At 45.2% G+C, this 16,528-nt stretch overlaps 1 protein-coding gene across 11 annotated transcripts in view; it reads right to left on the bottom strand.

Moving 5' to 3' along the window:
* Nucleotides 1-16,528, bottom strand: part of RBFOX2 (RNA binding fox-1 homolog 2) — a 262,724-nt gene that overhangs the window by 183,709 nt on the left and 62,487 nt on the right. For all 11 annotated transcript variants that reach the window (XM_044986568.1, XM_044986536.1, XM_044986573.1 and 8 more), the window contains exon 2: nt 9,901-9,951. Coding sequence is in view for 9 of the 11 variants with exons in the window: in XM_044986536.1 (XP_044842471.1) it covers nt 9,901-9,951 (51 nt within the window). In the remaining 2 variants the exon portion in view is untranslated. The remainder of the gene's footprint in view (nt 1-9,900; nt 9,952-16,528) is intronic.

The raw sequence follows: 16,528 nt of genomic DNA, 5'->3' as shown, positions 1-16,528 counted from the left end.
TGTACATCCATTCTGTAGACAGATCCAGCTCTGGAGTCTTGAATTGTTTCCACGTTAATATTTGGAATTTGCTATGCACTGGGTGCCCTCTTCTGGCAAAACACAGATACAGCCACATGGATCAGCTATCTCCTCCCACGTGGCACACAGCAGGCCCTTTATTGGTTCTGTTCAGTAACAGTTTTCCTAATAATGTAATGACATCAATCCCATATACAGCCAGAGGTGCCTCCTCTCCAAAACTCCTTTTCTTTGTGCTGACTGGTGTGTGGCTCACGTCAGAACTGGGACTTCAGAACTGAAAATGAATAATCTACTGCTGTGTGGTGTTGCAGCATGCAATTTAAAAAAACGTTGCAGTCAGCTATGTGGTGGTTGCAGAGCTGTGTGCAGATATTTATAGATATCCAGAGAGGAAGTCTGTAAAGTGTCTTGGGATCTTTCAGAATTAAAAATGTTATATAAATGTAAGATATTTAAGAGATTTTTTTTTCAGTTCAGAAGATATCAAATGATAGGATAACTACAGACAAACAGGGAGCTGACAACTTCCCATCTCTCATGAGCTTTTGCTCCCCTCACTGAGTAGCGCTCTGAATATCCCTAAGAAAAAATATCCCTACACAAGACAGACATTAAGTTTGCACAGTTTTAGTTCTGACCCCATGAGCCTTAGACTGATCACCTTCTGTCAGCCTAGATTTCCCTGTTCTCAATTTGAGCTCAGCACTCCTAATCAGACCCCTTGTTCCTCAGCTTCCTTGGGCGAAAGTGGCGAATCTCTCCAGCCACTTGCTGCACGGCTGCCCCTGCTCCTCTTGAGTCCTCCGGCCTGTGACCCCAGGGCCGCATTCCGAAAAGGGCTTTAGAGCTGCAGGCCAGAGCCACGGGGCCCCCTTAGCCCAGGGCCCTGCAGCCCCTAAAGCCCCTGCGTTCCGGGTGGCCTGGCCTGGGGCAGCTCCCAGAATCACGGCCATAGGGGCAGTGCCGCACTGCGCAGAGCCCCCTGCACCAAACAGGAGCTACCCCAGGTAAGTGCTCTGCACCTCGTGCCTGCCCCAGCCCTAAGCCTCCTCCCGCACCCCAACTCTGAGCACTCTCCTGCACCCCAACTCCCTCCCAGACCCCGCACCCCCACTCTGAGCACCCTTCTTACTCTTTTCTTCCAAAATGTCATCATTTATGTTGCTTTAAACTCCTTCCAATCGGTCAATATCTTACTGATACTGAGGTGCACAGACCTGGACATATTAAGCAACATGTTTGTATCAGAGATGTCTCAAGGTGGTCTTTTCCCTTCCTACTCTGTTAAAAGTCGCTATGTATGCACTCTTAAGTTAAACTGGTTCCTTGTTGCAACCATGCTACATTTTAATCTCATGCCTATCACATTGGTCAATATCACTCCTCAGTATCTTTCACCATGACTACTTCCCAGATTTCTCCCTTCCTTTAAATTTCTGTTTCAGATTATTTTTGCCCAGATATTTATCTTGCAGTTTTCTGAACAGAATCTCTTTATTTTCTGCAAGAAGTTGCACGTTAGGTCAATAACAGAACGTATTACTGGGTCTGTCTAGTACAGAGTACGAACATTTTACTCCTTGCTGACAAAAAGCTGGAAAAGTAGTGAAGTAGAAGGTTTTAGTACTCTAACCTCAACTCATCTGATCTTATGTGCAGGGGAGGATTTTATTGCAGAATAACTACATGCACACAGGGAGTTAGTCAGGAATAGCTATCCCAGAACAACTCCCTGTGTAGACAAGCCCTAAGACTGTAAGCTCTTTGCTCTGTGTTTGTACAGAGCCTAGCACAATAGAATCCTAGACTATGACTGGGGCTCCTAAGCACTGTCATGATAGACAGACAAGACAGATGAGGCTGAACTCTTCCCCATGCAGACACACTGAATCACAGACAGAGATTTTCCTGCCACAGTAAGTGTTGTCTTATAAAAAGGCTAGCACCCAATGTGGAATCCCAACTCATACTGCTACACTTCCCCCCTCTTGCAAAGGGAACAGGACAACCAAGGTTCAGGAAACAGACCCACACCAAACCAGTCAGAGGGCAATGGGGAGACCCTGCTAGCTGCCCCCTTTCCCAAACGAAGAAGGCATGAAGATGCTGTACACAGCAAAGACACTCCCCCCAGAAGCAGTAGAGTATCTGTGAGAGGAGATTACTCCAGGAAGCTTGGCTGCTCTGCAGTACACTTCCCCGGGGAGAGGCAGCAAACTCACTACATTTCATCACTAAAGAGCCTTCTTGCCGAATTCCACACATCACAAGGGAATGGGAGGAGGCGGAAGGGCTGTCCTGAGCCTATAAGAACCAGGCACAGATCTGTGAATTTTCCAGTTGCCAGAAAGGGATCACGCAGCACAAAAGCCTGCCTGTTTTCAAAGCTTCTGCCAGTGATGCATGGCTCATCCAGACCAGTTCACAACCATGAGTAGGAGCGAACACACAAATCTTCATGACTAAGTTGCTCAGGAAACCTAATATACATTTTAAAACAATAAGTGAATAAGAATGCAAGAGGCCAGTGGCTCAGTTGGAAATGGATTACATCAGTGGTTCCCAAAATGGGGTTCCCGGACCCCTGGAGGTCTGCCATGGGTTATGCGGGGTCTGTCTCTGAAACAAGGCTGGAACATGTCGGAACAGCGTTCAAGCACTTTTGCTGCATGGAGGGCACCATTTTGTTCTCAAAATAACATCCTCTGCACAGCGTGACCTCGCACGTTCCAAGCCTGAGAGGTCAAGCTGGCAGGGGCACTTCCACTCTGGCAGTGGCTTTCCAGTAATACCAGAAACAAGAGACATTTAGTCAGATACCAACGAGAAAAAAAGAAGGAAAAATGTTTGGGAACCACTGGGTTAGATAACTTTTACCTCGAGGCTGAAGCCAGATCAAAGGGGCAGTGACTGAAAGTTGTTACTAGCAGTTACCATATGCTAGTATACTACCTTGGACTATATTCTCATCTGTACTCACAAGAGGAGTAAGGTCAGACCTGGCAAGTATTTGGATGGGAAACCAGTAAGGGAAATTGTGCTACTGCATGAAGTAGCAGTTGCCATGTGATAGATGGCACTTTCCCCTCCAAATTAGTATGATGTTAGAACTCTGTATTCCTGGAGGTGCAATCTTTTAAATGAGGCTTCAAGCTAACATTCTAAACCCTAGCCCTTTATGGTAGCTGAAGATCACTTTTGTGGCCCAATTTGTGCAATTACATTCTGCCGGCAGAATATAGCACACAGCAATGCTACTAAGCAGTCTGAAACAGAATGAGGAAGAGTACCATATTCAATTTACACTGGGGAAAGGGCACACTTCACCCCAGAAATGACTGAAGCAAATTCCAGATATTGTTTATAAAGCACTTTGGCCTGAAAAGCACTAGAGAAATACGGAACAGGGAAACTGACGGGCAGAGTCATAACAGAATAACTATTTAGAAGTAACTGGAGTAATTTGGAGTAATTATTCTGGAATAAAGTCACATTTATTCCAGAACAAAGTGTCCACACAGGGGAGTTATTCCACTATAGCAATGAAGGTCAATTTTGTTGTGTAGACATGCCTATAGTATCTAAGAGGTGTTTGGCAGGACTCATGAAATGAGCTCTGGAAGTCTCAGTTCAGCGCCTAAAGGGCAGGTATTCATACCACAGAAACCACCACAATTGGTCCCTTTGTTGGCAGACTCAGTAGAGGGGCTAGGGCTGAAAAGTGCATAGAGCAGCAGTTCTGAAACTGGGGTACACGAGCAGGGCCGGATAAAGGCAGGGGCTTTAGGGGCTGCAGCCCAGGGCCTCAGCTCAAGGGGGCCCCCACAAAAATAAATCACAGGCAGCAATCTCTGGGCCACTAAAAGGAGTGCTAAGGCAGGCCTGCATGTCAATGCCCCATGCCACTCCCAGAAGCAGCTGGCTGCTGGCACGTCTCTGAGGCTCCTGGTGGGGGAAGGCAGCTCCGCGCACTGCCCCCGCCCCAAGCACTGTCCCCGCAGCTCTCTACGAAGGTGGCGCTTGCGGGCATGGGCAGCGCACGGATACATGCTGTCCCTCTCCCGCCAGGGGCCGCAGAGACATGCCAGCAGCCAGCCGCTTTTGGGAGCAGCGTGGGGCCATGGCATGCAGGCAGCCTGCCCGAGCCCTGATGCACCACCAGCCGGGAGCTGCCTGTGGTAAGCGCCTCCCAGCCGGAGCTTGCACCTGGCACCCCCTCCTCCATCCCAACCCCGTGCCTCAGATCAGAATCCCCCTCCTGCACCCAAACTCCCTCCCAGACCCCACACTCCCTCCTGCACCCTAATCCCCTGCCCCACCCCCTCCTGCACTAAACTCCCTTCTAGGAAAAAGACATGTACAGGGGCCCCACAAAATCTAATAGCCCCAGGCCAACAAGAGAGTTAATCCGGCCCTATCCACGAGTCATGTCCAGCTCCAGGGGTCTATAAGTCATGTCCAGGGCCATCGGCCCTGCTGATCAACTCCTCCCTCCCCCTCCCAGTGCCTCCTGCACGCTGCGGAACAGCTATTCAGTGGCCTGCAGGAGGTGCTGGGAGGGAGGGGGAGGAGCAGGGATGGGGCGCACTCGGGGGAGGGGGCGGAAAGAGGCGGGAAAGGAGGCACGGGGTGGAGGGAAGGCAGGAAGAGGTGGGGCGGAGCCTGAGGCTGAGCGGGGGTTGAGCACCCCCGGGAGAAAACTAGAAGCCAGCTTTTAAATCAAAACGAGGGCCATTGGGTTGCTAAAGTTTGACAACCACTGGCATAGAGAATGAATTCCCTTTACCCATGCATGTGGTTCCCCTTCAGATCAGCGATGAGGCACAACCATTAAGGACGTCTGTATTGCCACTACCTGTGCTGTTCTTTTCTGGACTGGGTGACTTTCATGTCTTTGGGCGACTGCACCAGTCACCCAAAGAACAAACCTACAATTCCTAGGAAACCTCACAGCCCTGCCCACCATGCTCCCCTTCCTCACAGCAACAGCTCAAACACAGCCCCTAACATAGCACTGTATGCTGCAACAGAAGCTTTTCCTTTTTCCCTTCACACAAATAAAGCTCTATCCAGTCCTGTGCCCTGGTGGACCAGCCACACACACTCACCTACTCCTGTTGCTCCCATCATATCAAGCATAGGTGACTGCTCTGGCAGGAAAGGCCAGCAGGACTACAATGAAGCAAAGCACAGGGAGACCACAGGAGCAGCCCAGAGATTTAGCCATCATAAGCCAGACTGTAATATACTTGGCTGGTATTACTGAGATTGTGACAAATATGGCGTCCATAGAAATCCCTATTCTAATTTATTCAGTGCTGCATCTGATGACAGTAAGAGAGTTAAATACTTGGAGAGGAATTAGGATACACTCTGTACCGTAGACCTGAGTACTCTCACATTGCATCAGTGAGTATGTCTACACTGCAATGTAAGCCCATGCTTGAGCCTGGCTAACCCCCCTTGCGTCTACACTGCAATTGCGCTAATCCAGGGCTCAGACCCAGGATCCAAGCTCAGGTCAAGCCAGGACCCAGGGTCCAAGCCCTATTGCTTTGCAGTGTAGCTGCAGGTCCGCTTGACTCACGTGCTGGGAGTCAGCCAGAAGTAATCTACAATTCCATAAGAAAACTTCCTTAATCCTCTCTATCCCAACAACCTGCAATCCACTCTCCACACACACCTTGGCAAATGGCAGTAGTTTAGGTCAGCGTTAACCCATTCTGGTCTGATCACTGATCTGCAAACAAACTCTTGGGTTTGCAATGGAGAGCGAACCGATCAAGCCTTTCGTAAAGTGAGCGGCTTCCTGGTAACGTACGTACGTACGTACGTGTGTGTGTGGTTTTCCCACAGTGCACTGCATTTCTAGGGCCACATTTTGGGGACTAGGGACTCTGGGATATAGTTACTTTGACTCAGGTCTGCACACTGCAGTGTGGATGCCAGAACCCTGGGTTCAAACATAATGATCAGAAAATTCTTAACCTAGGGTTAAAAATATAATGCAGATGCTCAAGCCCAGGGTTCCCAGACACAGGTCAGCTGACTCGAATTCCACTAACATTTCAGCACACACGTACCCAGTGAGGCCTTGAACAGTTACCTGGAAGGGAGGAAGGAGGAAAGGGGACAAAACCAAAACATTCAAGAATGTATGGATAAGGTTTATCCACTAGGTGGTGTAAAGACAACAGTGAAAGGTTTGCAGATGTCCATTAATGGCATTTACAATTCAAAGGAGTGAAAAAGGCATACAGGAAGCAATGGAAGAAAGGTTGAGTTATCCCTAAGCACTTTTATCCAGAAAGTAAAATTTAGTTTTGCCATTTCTGCTAAAAAAATGACTTGGTAAGAAAACAGCACAGTTCTTAGAGTGAAATAAATGTGACATGTCAGAAAAGTGTTAGCTATTCAGCTTTTAAACACTAAGGCCTGGCTACATAAAGGTATTTAGGCACCTAACTCCCAGACTTATGCTCCACTACGATCTACAAAACTCCTGCCTGGCTGCTGCTGAATCCTGTATCACAAAAGTTTATGCCCAAATAAATCTGTTAGTCTTTAAGGTGCCACCGGACTCCTCGTTGGTTTTGTGAACTCTGCAAGCACCTAAACTCTTTTGCACCTAAGTTTTTGAAGTTCAGCATTGCAATACCCAAATCCCTCTGTGGTTCCGAGCCTAAATCACCAGTTCAAATCCAGCTCAGTCAGAGTGCGGGGAGAAATCTCATTCAACAGACCAAATTGCTGTTTCTGCATCTCATAATTACTTTAGCATGGAGCCTGAATTACTAAACATAACCTCCCTCACCCTGAACTGCAAAGAACCAGGTGATAGATTGCACACCGCCATCTCTACAATACCAGACCCAGCTGTGGCTACAGAGGACTTTGCTCTCTGCTGCTATCAGATTAGAGGCTCCCAATCAGATTAGCTAAAAGCTTGAAATCCCATTAGTGAAAGCCAGGTCTGAATTTCATCTGCCTCAGAGCCAAAAGTGAGACTAAGAAAAAACCCTAACAGATCAAGAAATAGCAAAGAGCAAATATGGAAGGAAAATCATTTTACAGAGAGATTTACTAAAGTGAAAACATGATGGCTAAAAATTGAGGTTGCTTGGCCTGCCAGGAGACCTCCATGAAGTAACTTGCCATCTAAAATGCCTATACACACGGGCTAGTATGTTGATACCTGTGCTCACCTTCATGGAGGGGCCATGATTGTGCTGCATAGAGTTGCCAGCATGTACTCTGGCTGATCCATTGGCTCCCGTGCCCACCTGGAGTGTCCCCATGATCTATCAGGCGATAGCCGGGCCTATGATTAAGTGATGCTGTTGGTCACAATTTCAGCCTGTGCATAGTGTCCATGGCCTCACAGGGTATACGGTATTTGCACCTGGTTCACATTTTTTGTTTGTCCCAACGGATCCTTTGAATAATTCTGTCCTGCACAATGGGGATTTGCATATGCCTCATGAGGGCCAAGGATTAGTTTCACAGTTGCCAACCACATGGTATAGTCTCACCAACCTCTCTCCCAAGCTGCTGCCAGATAGTGTTCATGGGCCCAAGCTATGATGAACACTATCCTCCTTTGGGTGACAGTTCTTGAGAAAGTTCTTTGACTTGAGTCTGATTATTTATTCAATAACTCATTTTAATTTGTTGCATGATTGATTTTCTGTTCTTGTTTTGTTGGTGCGTCACTCGCCCCCAGCCACTGTGAAACTTACTACATTTCACTAAGATATTCAATGTCGCATTCCCATTACTATTACTCTTGCCCTCTCCCTTCCCGCCCCACCCCTTGTGTTCTATACCCTCTGTCACACCCTGACCTTATTTAGATTATAAGCATGTTGGAGCAGAGGCACTCATCCTGCATTTGTACAGTGCTTAGCACACCGGATCTCCGTCTTGACTGGGGCATCTGGGAGCTACTGTCTTATAAATAAAATAATAATGCAGTTAAGAGATGGATTTGATTGCCAGGGCACCCATCAGGAAAGTGTGTACAATAGGGCATATGCATGCCTAGACTGGCTGCTGAACAGCAACTGATTTTGGTCCTTTGTTTTTCAGGCAAATCATCACAAGGTTTAAACATGCTCAGGTTACAAAAGCTGTAGTTTGTATTTTATTTTTGTGTGTCTCCCATTGCTGTCCCTGGGTGCAGAGTGAGGGAGAACATTAAAGACTGTTCATATAGCGTCCCAGGTGCTCTCAGGATGGCCTTGAATGACAGGAGTTGGAAGACAGGACGGAGCATAGCTGAGAGCGGATGAGTACCAATGCAAGTGTTCTCAGCCCCACATGCAGCCAAAAGAAGAGTTGCATGATGGATGACAGAGCCAGTATTCTGAACAGTCAAATCTGATACTAAATGGTGGGGCCAGGAGCATTGTAACACTGCACTGGCAGAACTAACTCAGCCATTGTAGCTATAACACTTATATTTTCTGTCCATGTCTCTACAATAATGTAGAGAAACCCAGTGTAGGATTCAATGGTGGCAAGGCTTGTAATCGTACTTGCTCTCAGCCAGGGTCTTGATAGTTAAAATAAGGCATACAGGTGGCTGCAATGCCAAACTACTGTAGCACAGACAAGGCTTTTCTTTTTGCAGTATAGCTGGGAACCCCCTAACTGGTATGGCTGGTCCACCTGTTTTTTCCAGCACTTTGTGCAGTAGGAGATCACAGAATACGCAGCACCACAGGCTCTGGTGCGCCACTCTATATGCCCTTGCTCTGGTCACCCAACCCAATCCCCTCACCCCCATGGAACCACTATGGAATCATTTTCCAAATTCCCTTGGAATGCACAGATACAAACAGTTCAGCATCATGGCAAGCATGGATACAAATTCATCACATGAATGTGGTGTCCCTACAACAGGGTTAGGGAGGTATTTTGTTTGTTTGGAGGAGAGGGGGTTAGTGCAACACAACTGTGTTTGTTGAAAGAAAACCAGAGCATGTGACACTGGATACAAACATAGCCGTACTTCTACTGTGCATGTGTCCATACTCCTTGCTTAGGTCCCTCAAAAATCTCCATAAAATTCAATTCCAGAGTTAGAATAAAGGTTTCAGATAAGCTTCAGGACTTCTTCCTGGACAATGTTGACTTGTAAGCTGCAACAGGCAAAGGGTGACAAATATCCTCACAATGGAAAGGTAGAAAGATAATTTATGATGGCCCTCTCCTCCCCTGCTCTACACAGGCTCATCAGCTGGCGTTTCCTACCTTCTGTGGAGTGGGAAGGGGATGTTGCGATGGCTTCAATAGACCGAACCATATCATCTTTACTACTTTAAAATTAAAATATCCTCAACTGGCGGATGGGGCATGGGTCCTGCAGGACTCAAAAAGCACCAAGGCAAATTCATAAGAGCCAGAAGCAACCCATCCTGGGCCACATTGTTCTCCACTCCAGCAGCACTGCAAGGGAAGATACCTCTTAGACAAAAACTGTTTCTCATCTCTCCTCAGCTGCTAGAGTTACAGCAATAAGAACAAAACAGACCAAAAAGAGTTCACGGACTGAACGTCTACACTGAGTAAAACTGAGGAGACAGAGTGGGTATTTGGGATTTAGATCTGAAGTCCAGTTTAAAGAATAGCCATGGGTGAGGAAATTTTTTAATGAGAACCAGAGGGATCACATTCAACCCCTCATCATGCATGCAGCCACATTCCATATGTGGCATGGCCAAAAAATGTGTTTAATTTACTGTATACCTCCGTAAGCGTTCAACCAGTGAAATAAAACTGTCTCCATTCCAAAACAAACATTGTTAGGAAGCCATCTGCCAGAACATCCACAAGCAGACACACACACACAGTTTACTGTAATCAGACTCTTACTTGATTGTCCCTCGCAGGGTATCCATGATAACCTGAGGTCAGAGGCTCATTCTACAAGAGAACAGAAAAGGTGAATGCAACGACTGTAAGGAACAGAAACAAGGGGTTATAAGCCTACCCAAGTCCAGGTGGACAGAAGAAGTTGCAATGATTTGGGGAAAGAGACAATTAACATTAAAATGTCCTACTGACATCCTATTTTCTGTGTGAGTCAATGCACCTAAATCAGACTAATTTACAACTACATATTCCAGAGTGCATGGAAGAAGAAAATACAGGCATGAAATAATCATAAGCTATTCCTACTTCATCTCCGGTGCGATGTGTCTATAGTTTTTGCTATTTTTCACAGGACCTTTTTTTTTTTTAAAATGTCTTTTTCCATTGTAGAGATAGAACAATTACAGTGTAAACTTCTGTGTGCTGCTGCCCAGTTAACCCAGTCTTGGAGAAAACTTTCTCCATCTAAACAATGGCAGCAAAGGGGTGAACTCCTTCCTGCAAGCCGTGCAACACTATGACATGTGAACATAACGTTAGACAGTTACAGTTTAAATTATAACCCTACTAAACTTGGGCAAAAATATTTCACGCACTCCCCAAAAGAACTAATATTCTAGATTCTCATCCCTCACCTCCAAATGCACTCATTGCTCATGCTACTTCCTACCTCAGCAATTCTGTCACACTGCTTTGACTGGAAGGATATGCAAGTTTTCTCCATCCTATTCATCCTTGGAATTTCTTATAATTTCCCAGGCTCTCTCCTATTCTAGCAATTACAGCGGAGATGAAGTGAACATATCAATGTTTTTGTTTTTTGTTTTTTTAACTCTTCCTGGAGATAGGAAGAGAATCTCTCCCACATTTGCAAATTCAAATCGGGGGAGAAATTAGGCAGTTTCACCATACACGCACCCCTTTTCTTTGACAAGGTTAGGGTAGGGAGTGAGTAAAACTGAATAGGATTGCTTCAGTTTCATTCATTCTGCTGCTGCTCCCTCCTCCAGGGCAGATGGGTGAAGAGTTGTATGCAAAAGTTATAAAATGCTGGTGGATGAAGGAAGTAGCAATCCCATACTCCTGCATAGAGTTTGTTTTTAAACTGTTGCTACACACAGCAGTAGGTATTGTTTGGCAAGGGGGTGTTCTGGAGTCTTAACAAGCTCTGCATGTTATCCCAGCTGTTTGTTCCTCGAGGAAAAACTAGGCAAAGCTGACCAGACCCAAATTGTTGAAAGCAAATCTGTGCCAAGACTGCTGTTTCTGCCAGTAGTTGAATTGTTGGAAACAGCTGGAAGTTAGATAGAGAGACTTTAAAGACAACTGCTTCGTGGCAGAAGGTGCTGTATTACCTTCCATTACACATCATGACTATCATTACTATTTTAAATAAATAAATAATCGCGCTGTTGAACGACAATAGAATATCATTTATTTTAAATATTTTGGATGTTTTCTACATTTTCAAATATATTAATTTCAATTACAACACAGAATACAAAGTGTACAGTGCTCACTTTATATTTATTTTATTACAAATATTTGCACTGTAAAAAAATAATTTGTAATTTTCAATTCACCTCATACAAGTACCATAGTGCAATCTCTTTATCATGAAAGTTGAACTACAAATGTAGAATTATGTACAAAAAAAACCTGCATTCAAAAATAAAACAATGTAAAACTTTAGAGCCTACAAGTCCATTCAGTCCTACTTCTTGGTCAGCGAATCACTCAGACAAATAAGGTTGGTTACAATTTGCAGGAAATAATGCTGTCTGCTTCTTGTTTACAATGTTACCTGAAAGTGAGAACAGGCATTCGCATGGCACTGTTGTAGCCGGCATTACAAGATATTTACGTGCCAGATGCATTAAAGCAGAGGTTCTCCAACTGTGGTCCGCGGACCACTGCTCCATTCAGGTGGTCCACGGATAGTTCCCTCTAAGGTGCACACCTGGGCAGCCACGCACAAGAGAATGAAGGGCCACCCACCTAATTAGTGGAGCTGCGCAGGTGTGGCTCCACTAATTAGGTGCCTGAACCCTGGAGAAGACACACATGTAAGGTGAGGCAGTGGCCTTGGGGGGAATAGGGGGTAGGTGGGAGGGGGCAGTGGGGTGAGAAGAGGGGGTGGGGGGAATTTGGGACATGCAGGGCTGTGGCAGCCAGAGAAAGAAGCGATTTTCCCCAGCTCCAGGGATGCGGCTGCCAGGGAGAGACTCCCTCCTCCTCCTCCTCAGCCCCGGCTCAGGAGCTGCCACAGCAGGGGAGAGAGGGAGACACACCTCCCCTTCTCAGCCCCAACTAGGGGGCTGCCGCAGTGAGGGAGAGAGGGCACATCCATTGCATTAGAAAGGTAAGACTACTGATATTAAAATATGAGTTGGGTGTTTTTATTTGTAGAACAAAAAAACTTATATATATAGCTGTTTTATCCAAAGTACAAACAACATTTGGAAAGATCATTAAGTGGTCCACCAAGACCCTCAGCAATTTTCAAGTGATCTGCAAAAAAAAAAAAAAAGTTTGAGAACCACTGTGTTAAAAATTCATATGTCCCTTCATGCTTCAACCATCATTCCAGAGGACGTGTCCATGCTGATGATGGGTTTTGCTCAATAACGATCCAAAGCAGTGCAGACTGACGCATGCTCATTTTCATCATCTGACTCAGATGCCACCAGCAGAAGGTTGATTTTCTTTTTTGGTGGTTTGGGTTCTATAGTTTCCCCATAACAGCGTTGCTCTTTTAAGACTTCTGAAAGCATGCTCCACACCTTGTCCCTCTCAGATTTTGGACGGCACTTCAGATTCTTAAACCTTGGGTCGAGTGCTGTAGCTATTTTTAGAAATCTCACATCTTTAGAAAGCTTGCATTGGTACCTTCTTTGCAGTTTGTCAAATCTGCTGTGAAAGTGTACTTAAAACGGACATGTGCTGGGTCATCATCCGAGACTGCTATAACATGAAATATATGCAGAATGCAAGTAAAACAGAGCAGGAGACATACAGTTGTCCCCCCCAAGGAATACAGTCACAAATTTAATTGATGCCTTATTTTTTTAATGAGCATCATCAGCATGGAAGCATGTCCTCTGGAATGGTGGCCAAAGCGTGAAGGGGCATATGAATGTTTAGCATATCTGGCATGTAAATACCTTGCAATGCCGGCTACAAAAGCAACATGTGAATGCCTAGTCTTACTTTCAGGTGACATTGTAAATAAGAATCAGGCAGCAGTATCTCCCGTCAACGTAAACAAACATATTTGTCTTAGCGACTTGCAGAATAAGTAGTAGGACTGAGTGGACTTGTAGGCTCTAAAGTTTTACACTGTTTTGTTTTTGAGTGCAGTTATGTAACCCAAAAAAAAAATCTGCATTTATAAGTTACACTTTCATGATAAAGAGATTGCACTTCAGTACTTGTATAAGGTGAACTGAAAAATACTATTTATTTTGTTTACAGTGCATATATTTGTAATCAGAAATAATAATATAAAGTGAGCACTGTGCAATTTGTATTCTGTGTCATAATTGAAAACAATATTGAAAATGTAGAAAAACCTCCAAAAATATTTAATAAAATGTCAATTGGTATTCTATTGTTATAAGTACAATTAATCGCAATTGATTTTTTGAGTTAATCACGTGAGTTAACTGCAATTAATTGACAGCCCTACTTTTTATTTGAGAATTTTCTTCAATTTTTATGGATTTTTATTTTTACAGTTGCTGGAAATTCAGGAGCAGGAGTGGGGTTAGAACAGCACTGACAGCAGGACTGCAGAGGGCTCTGGGAGGTTCCCTGCACAACTGAAGGACCCAAGACATAAGGGTGCAAGGTGCGGAGGAGGATGCGGTTCTAGCCGAGAAGAGTAGAGCCCTCACCTCAGGCCAGGACTGCAAGGAGGACCACCAGCAGTATCCAGTGGCCAGGGACTCAATAGTTCCGGCCCAGGGACAGCTTCCACACTGACGGCTGGTAAGCAGAGCTGTGACAGCAGAGCTGCAGAGGGCTACTTGCACGTCTGTGGGGCTGATGGCACCTGATCCCTGCAAGTGCAAGGTATGGGGAAGGCTGCAGTCCTGACATGACAGAGCAAAGACCCACACAGGCAGGGCTGTCAAGAGGACAACGACGAGCCATTCAGGAGCTGGGTGGCCTCTCTCACAGCTGGGGGCTTGTCCTCCTCCTGCTGGTCCTGGCCACGGCTTTCCCCACACTTTGCACCTGCAGGGATTGGGTGTCACCAGCCCTCTGCAGCCCTACTATAACAGGAATGAGGGAGCAGATCTATGACAGCAGGCTGCAGAGGGCTTCCTGCACTGCAAGAGGGCCGGTAACACGCAATCCCTGCAGGCACAATGGGGTTGGAGGCTGCACTCCCACTGTTACAGCTGGCTACTTTTTTAGTCAATTTCAATGTGTCAGCTGAAATCGACATTTACCATTTAAATTGAATCCTGCCGAGCCTACACTCAAGTCAATATGTGATGTAGTTGTGAAAACAGCAAATATCAATTTGGAGTAGATGTAATACATGGGAGGTAAATGTCCCACTGTACTGGGCACTGGTGAGGCCTCAGCTGGGGTACTGTGTCCAGTTATGGGTTCCACAGTTTAGGACAGATGTGGACAAACTGGAGAGAGTCCAGAGAAAAGCAACAAAAAATGATAAAAGGTTTACAAAACCTGACCTATGAAGAAAGATTACAAAAGCTGGGCATGTTTAGTCTTGAGAAAAGAAGACCGAGGAGACACCTGATCACATATGTTAAGGACCGTTATAAAACTAAGACAATGATCAATTGTTCTCCATGCCCACAAAAGGTCGGACAAGAAATTATTGGTTTAATTGCTGCCAGGGAAATTTAGAAATTTTTTCCTAATATCTCACCTAACTAGAAGGATAGTTAAGTACTGGAATTGGTTGCCAAGGCAGGTTGTGGAATCTCTGTCTTATCTGTTCTTGCATGCCTCCAATGACTAACACCTATGAGAAATGGTCTAGGTTTATTTGGCCTTGCCTCAGCATGTGGGAGGTGGACTAGGTCAGTGTTTCTCAACTTTTTTGATACCAGGGACTGACTCGCTGTCTTCCTAAACTGTGTCAGGGAGATCTCAGGGACCAGCGCTAGTCCACAGACTGGTCGTTGAGGAACACTGGACTAGGCGACCTCTCAAGGTTCCTTCCAGCTCTACAATTCTTGTATGCTATGATTAATAATGGAATAATAGACTCTTCAAACTACCCATATTAATAAATATTAGGCTGTTTTTGAAGAAAGTAGGTGCAACTAAACAAAATTATCAAGGATTGCTGTATTTAATTGTTATGGTTATAGGCAGAGCCATATCAATAGCTGAGGACATTCAAAATATCACCATGACACTTGTGGAAGCCAGAGAGAAGATATTTGCTGCTGTCAAGGCAAGAGACATGAATGAGATTTCAGCAGCAGTAGAGTCAATGTTGCAGATGTGTTGCATTTTTATAGCTCTTCATCGTCAAAGGGTGTTAGAAATATTGACTACATTCTCATAGCACTTTGGAAAGTAGAAAGATTGGCAGACACAGAAGATGAAGGAAGGAAAGGGCAGGACGATAGACAACTCCAATGTGATGAGTATCAGGGGGTAGCCGTGTTAGTCTGGATCTGTAAAAGCAGCAAAGAATCCTGTGGCACCTTATAGACTAACAGACATTTTGGAGCATGAGTTTTCGTGGGTGAATACCCACTTCATGGTACTTGCATCCGACGAAGTGGGTATTCACCCACGAAAGCTCATGCTCCAAAACGTCTGTTAGTCTATAAGGTGCCACAGGATTCTTTGCTGCTTTTCCAATGTGATAGGCAGTGGAGGCAAATGGGATGTACAAGTCAAGGAAAGAGGGGGAAAAACATTATTTGGAGGATGCACTTGTTCACATCAGACATTAACTAGAGGAATTACTTGGACAAGAGGCAGAAAGGGTAAACAGAGACCACTAGTTATATAAGATGAGAGATATGTATGCTCTGTATATGACCAAAATAAAAGTGTTTGAGAGAAAGTAACCCAAAGTGAACACAGATTGGTTTGGCAGAGGCAGGGAAGAGAGCCAAAATTAAACTTTGTGGGACTTGTAAGCGAAAGGATTTTGATGCAGAAAAGTCATCTCCAGAAACAGAGTGGTTTGACAGTAGGAGCTACGTCAAGAGAGGAAGAAGTCAGTCAGAGATGGCTTTAGAGTTATGCGGCTGGTCCAGGATTCAAGACTGCACTGAGGTGAAGGAAAATGAGGAAGAAGGAAACCCATGCAACAAAAAGGTTACTATATGGTGAGAAGTTTCCATACTATGACTGAAGGGGGGGAAACCCACACAGACTGAACATAGTCAAGGATATTGTTGTACAATAAATGACTGAAGAAATGAGAAAAAGCTACGTTCTTAAGCAATATGCTGAAAAAGGAGGTTAGAGAGTGGGCAGCAGCTAGAGCATCAAGGTCACAGAAGGGTCAAAGATATCTTACTGCCTTTCTTACAGAAATGGTGCCATGTGGCACTGTACTATTTTCAAATTCCCTGCTGTGCATTTGTAGCTCTAATTGAACTTAACTCTCCAGGGGGAATGG

This window comes from Mauremys mutica, chromosome 1 (genome assembly GCF_020497125.1).
Source record: "Mauremys mutica isolate MM-2020 ecotype Southern chromosome 1, ASM2049712v1, whole genome shotgun sequence".
In the NCBI taxonomy this organism is placed as follows: domain Eukaryota; kingdom Metazoa; phylum Chordata; order Testudines; family Geoemydidae; genus Mauremys; species Mauremys mutica.
The sequence above is the reverse complement of the archived record's forward strand: the minus strand, read 5'-3'. Positions and strand labels throughout refer to the sequence as shown.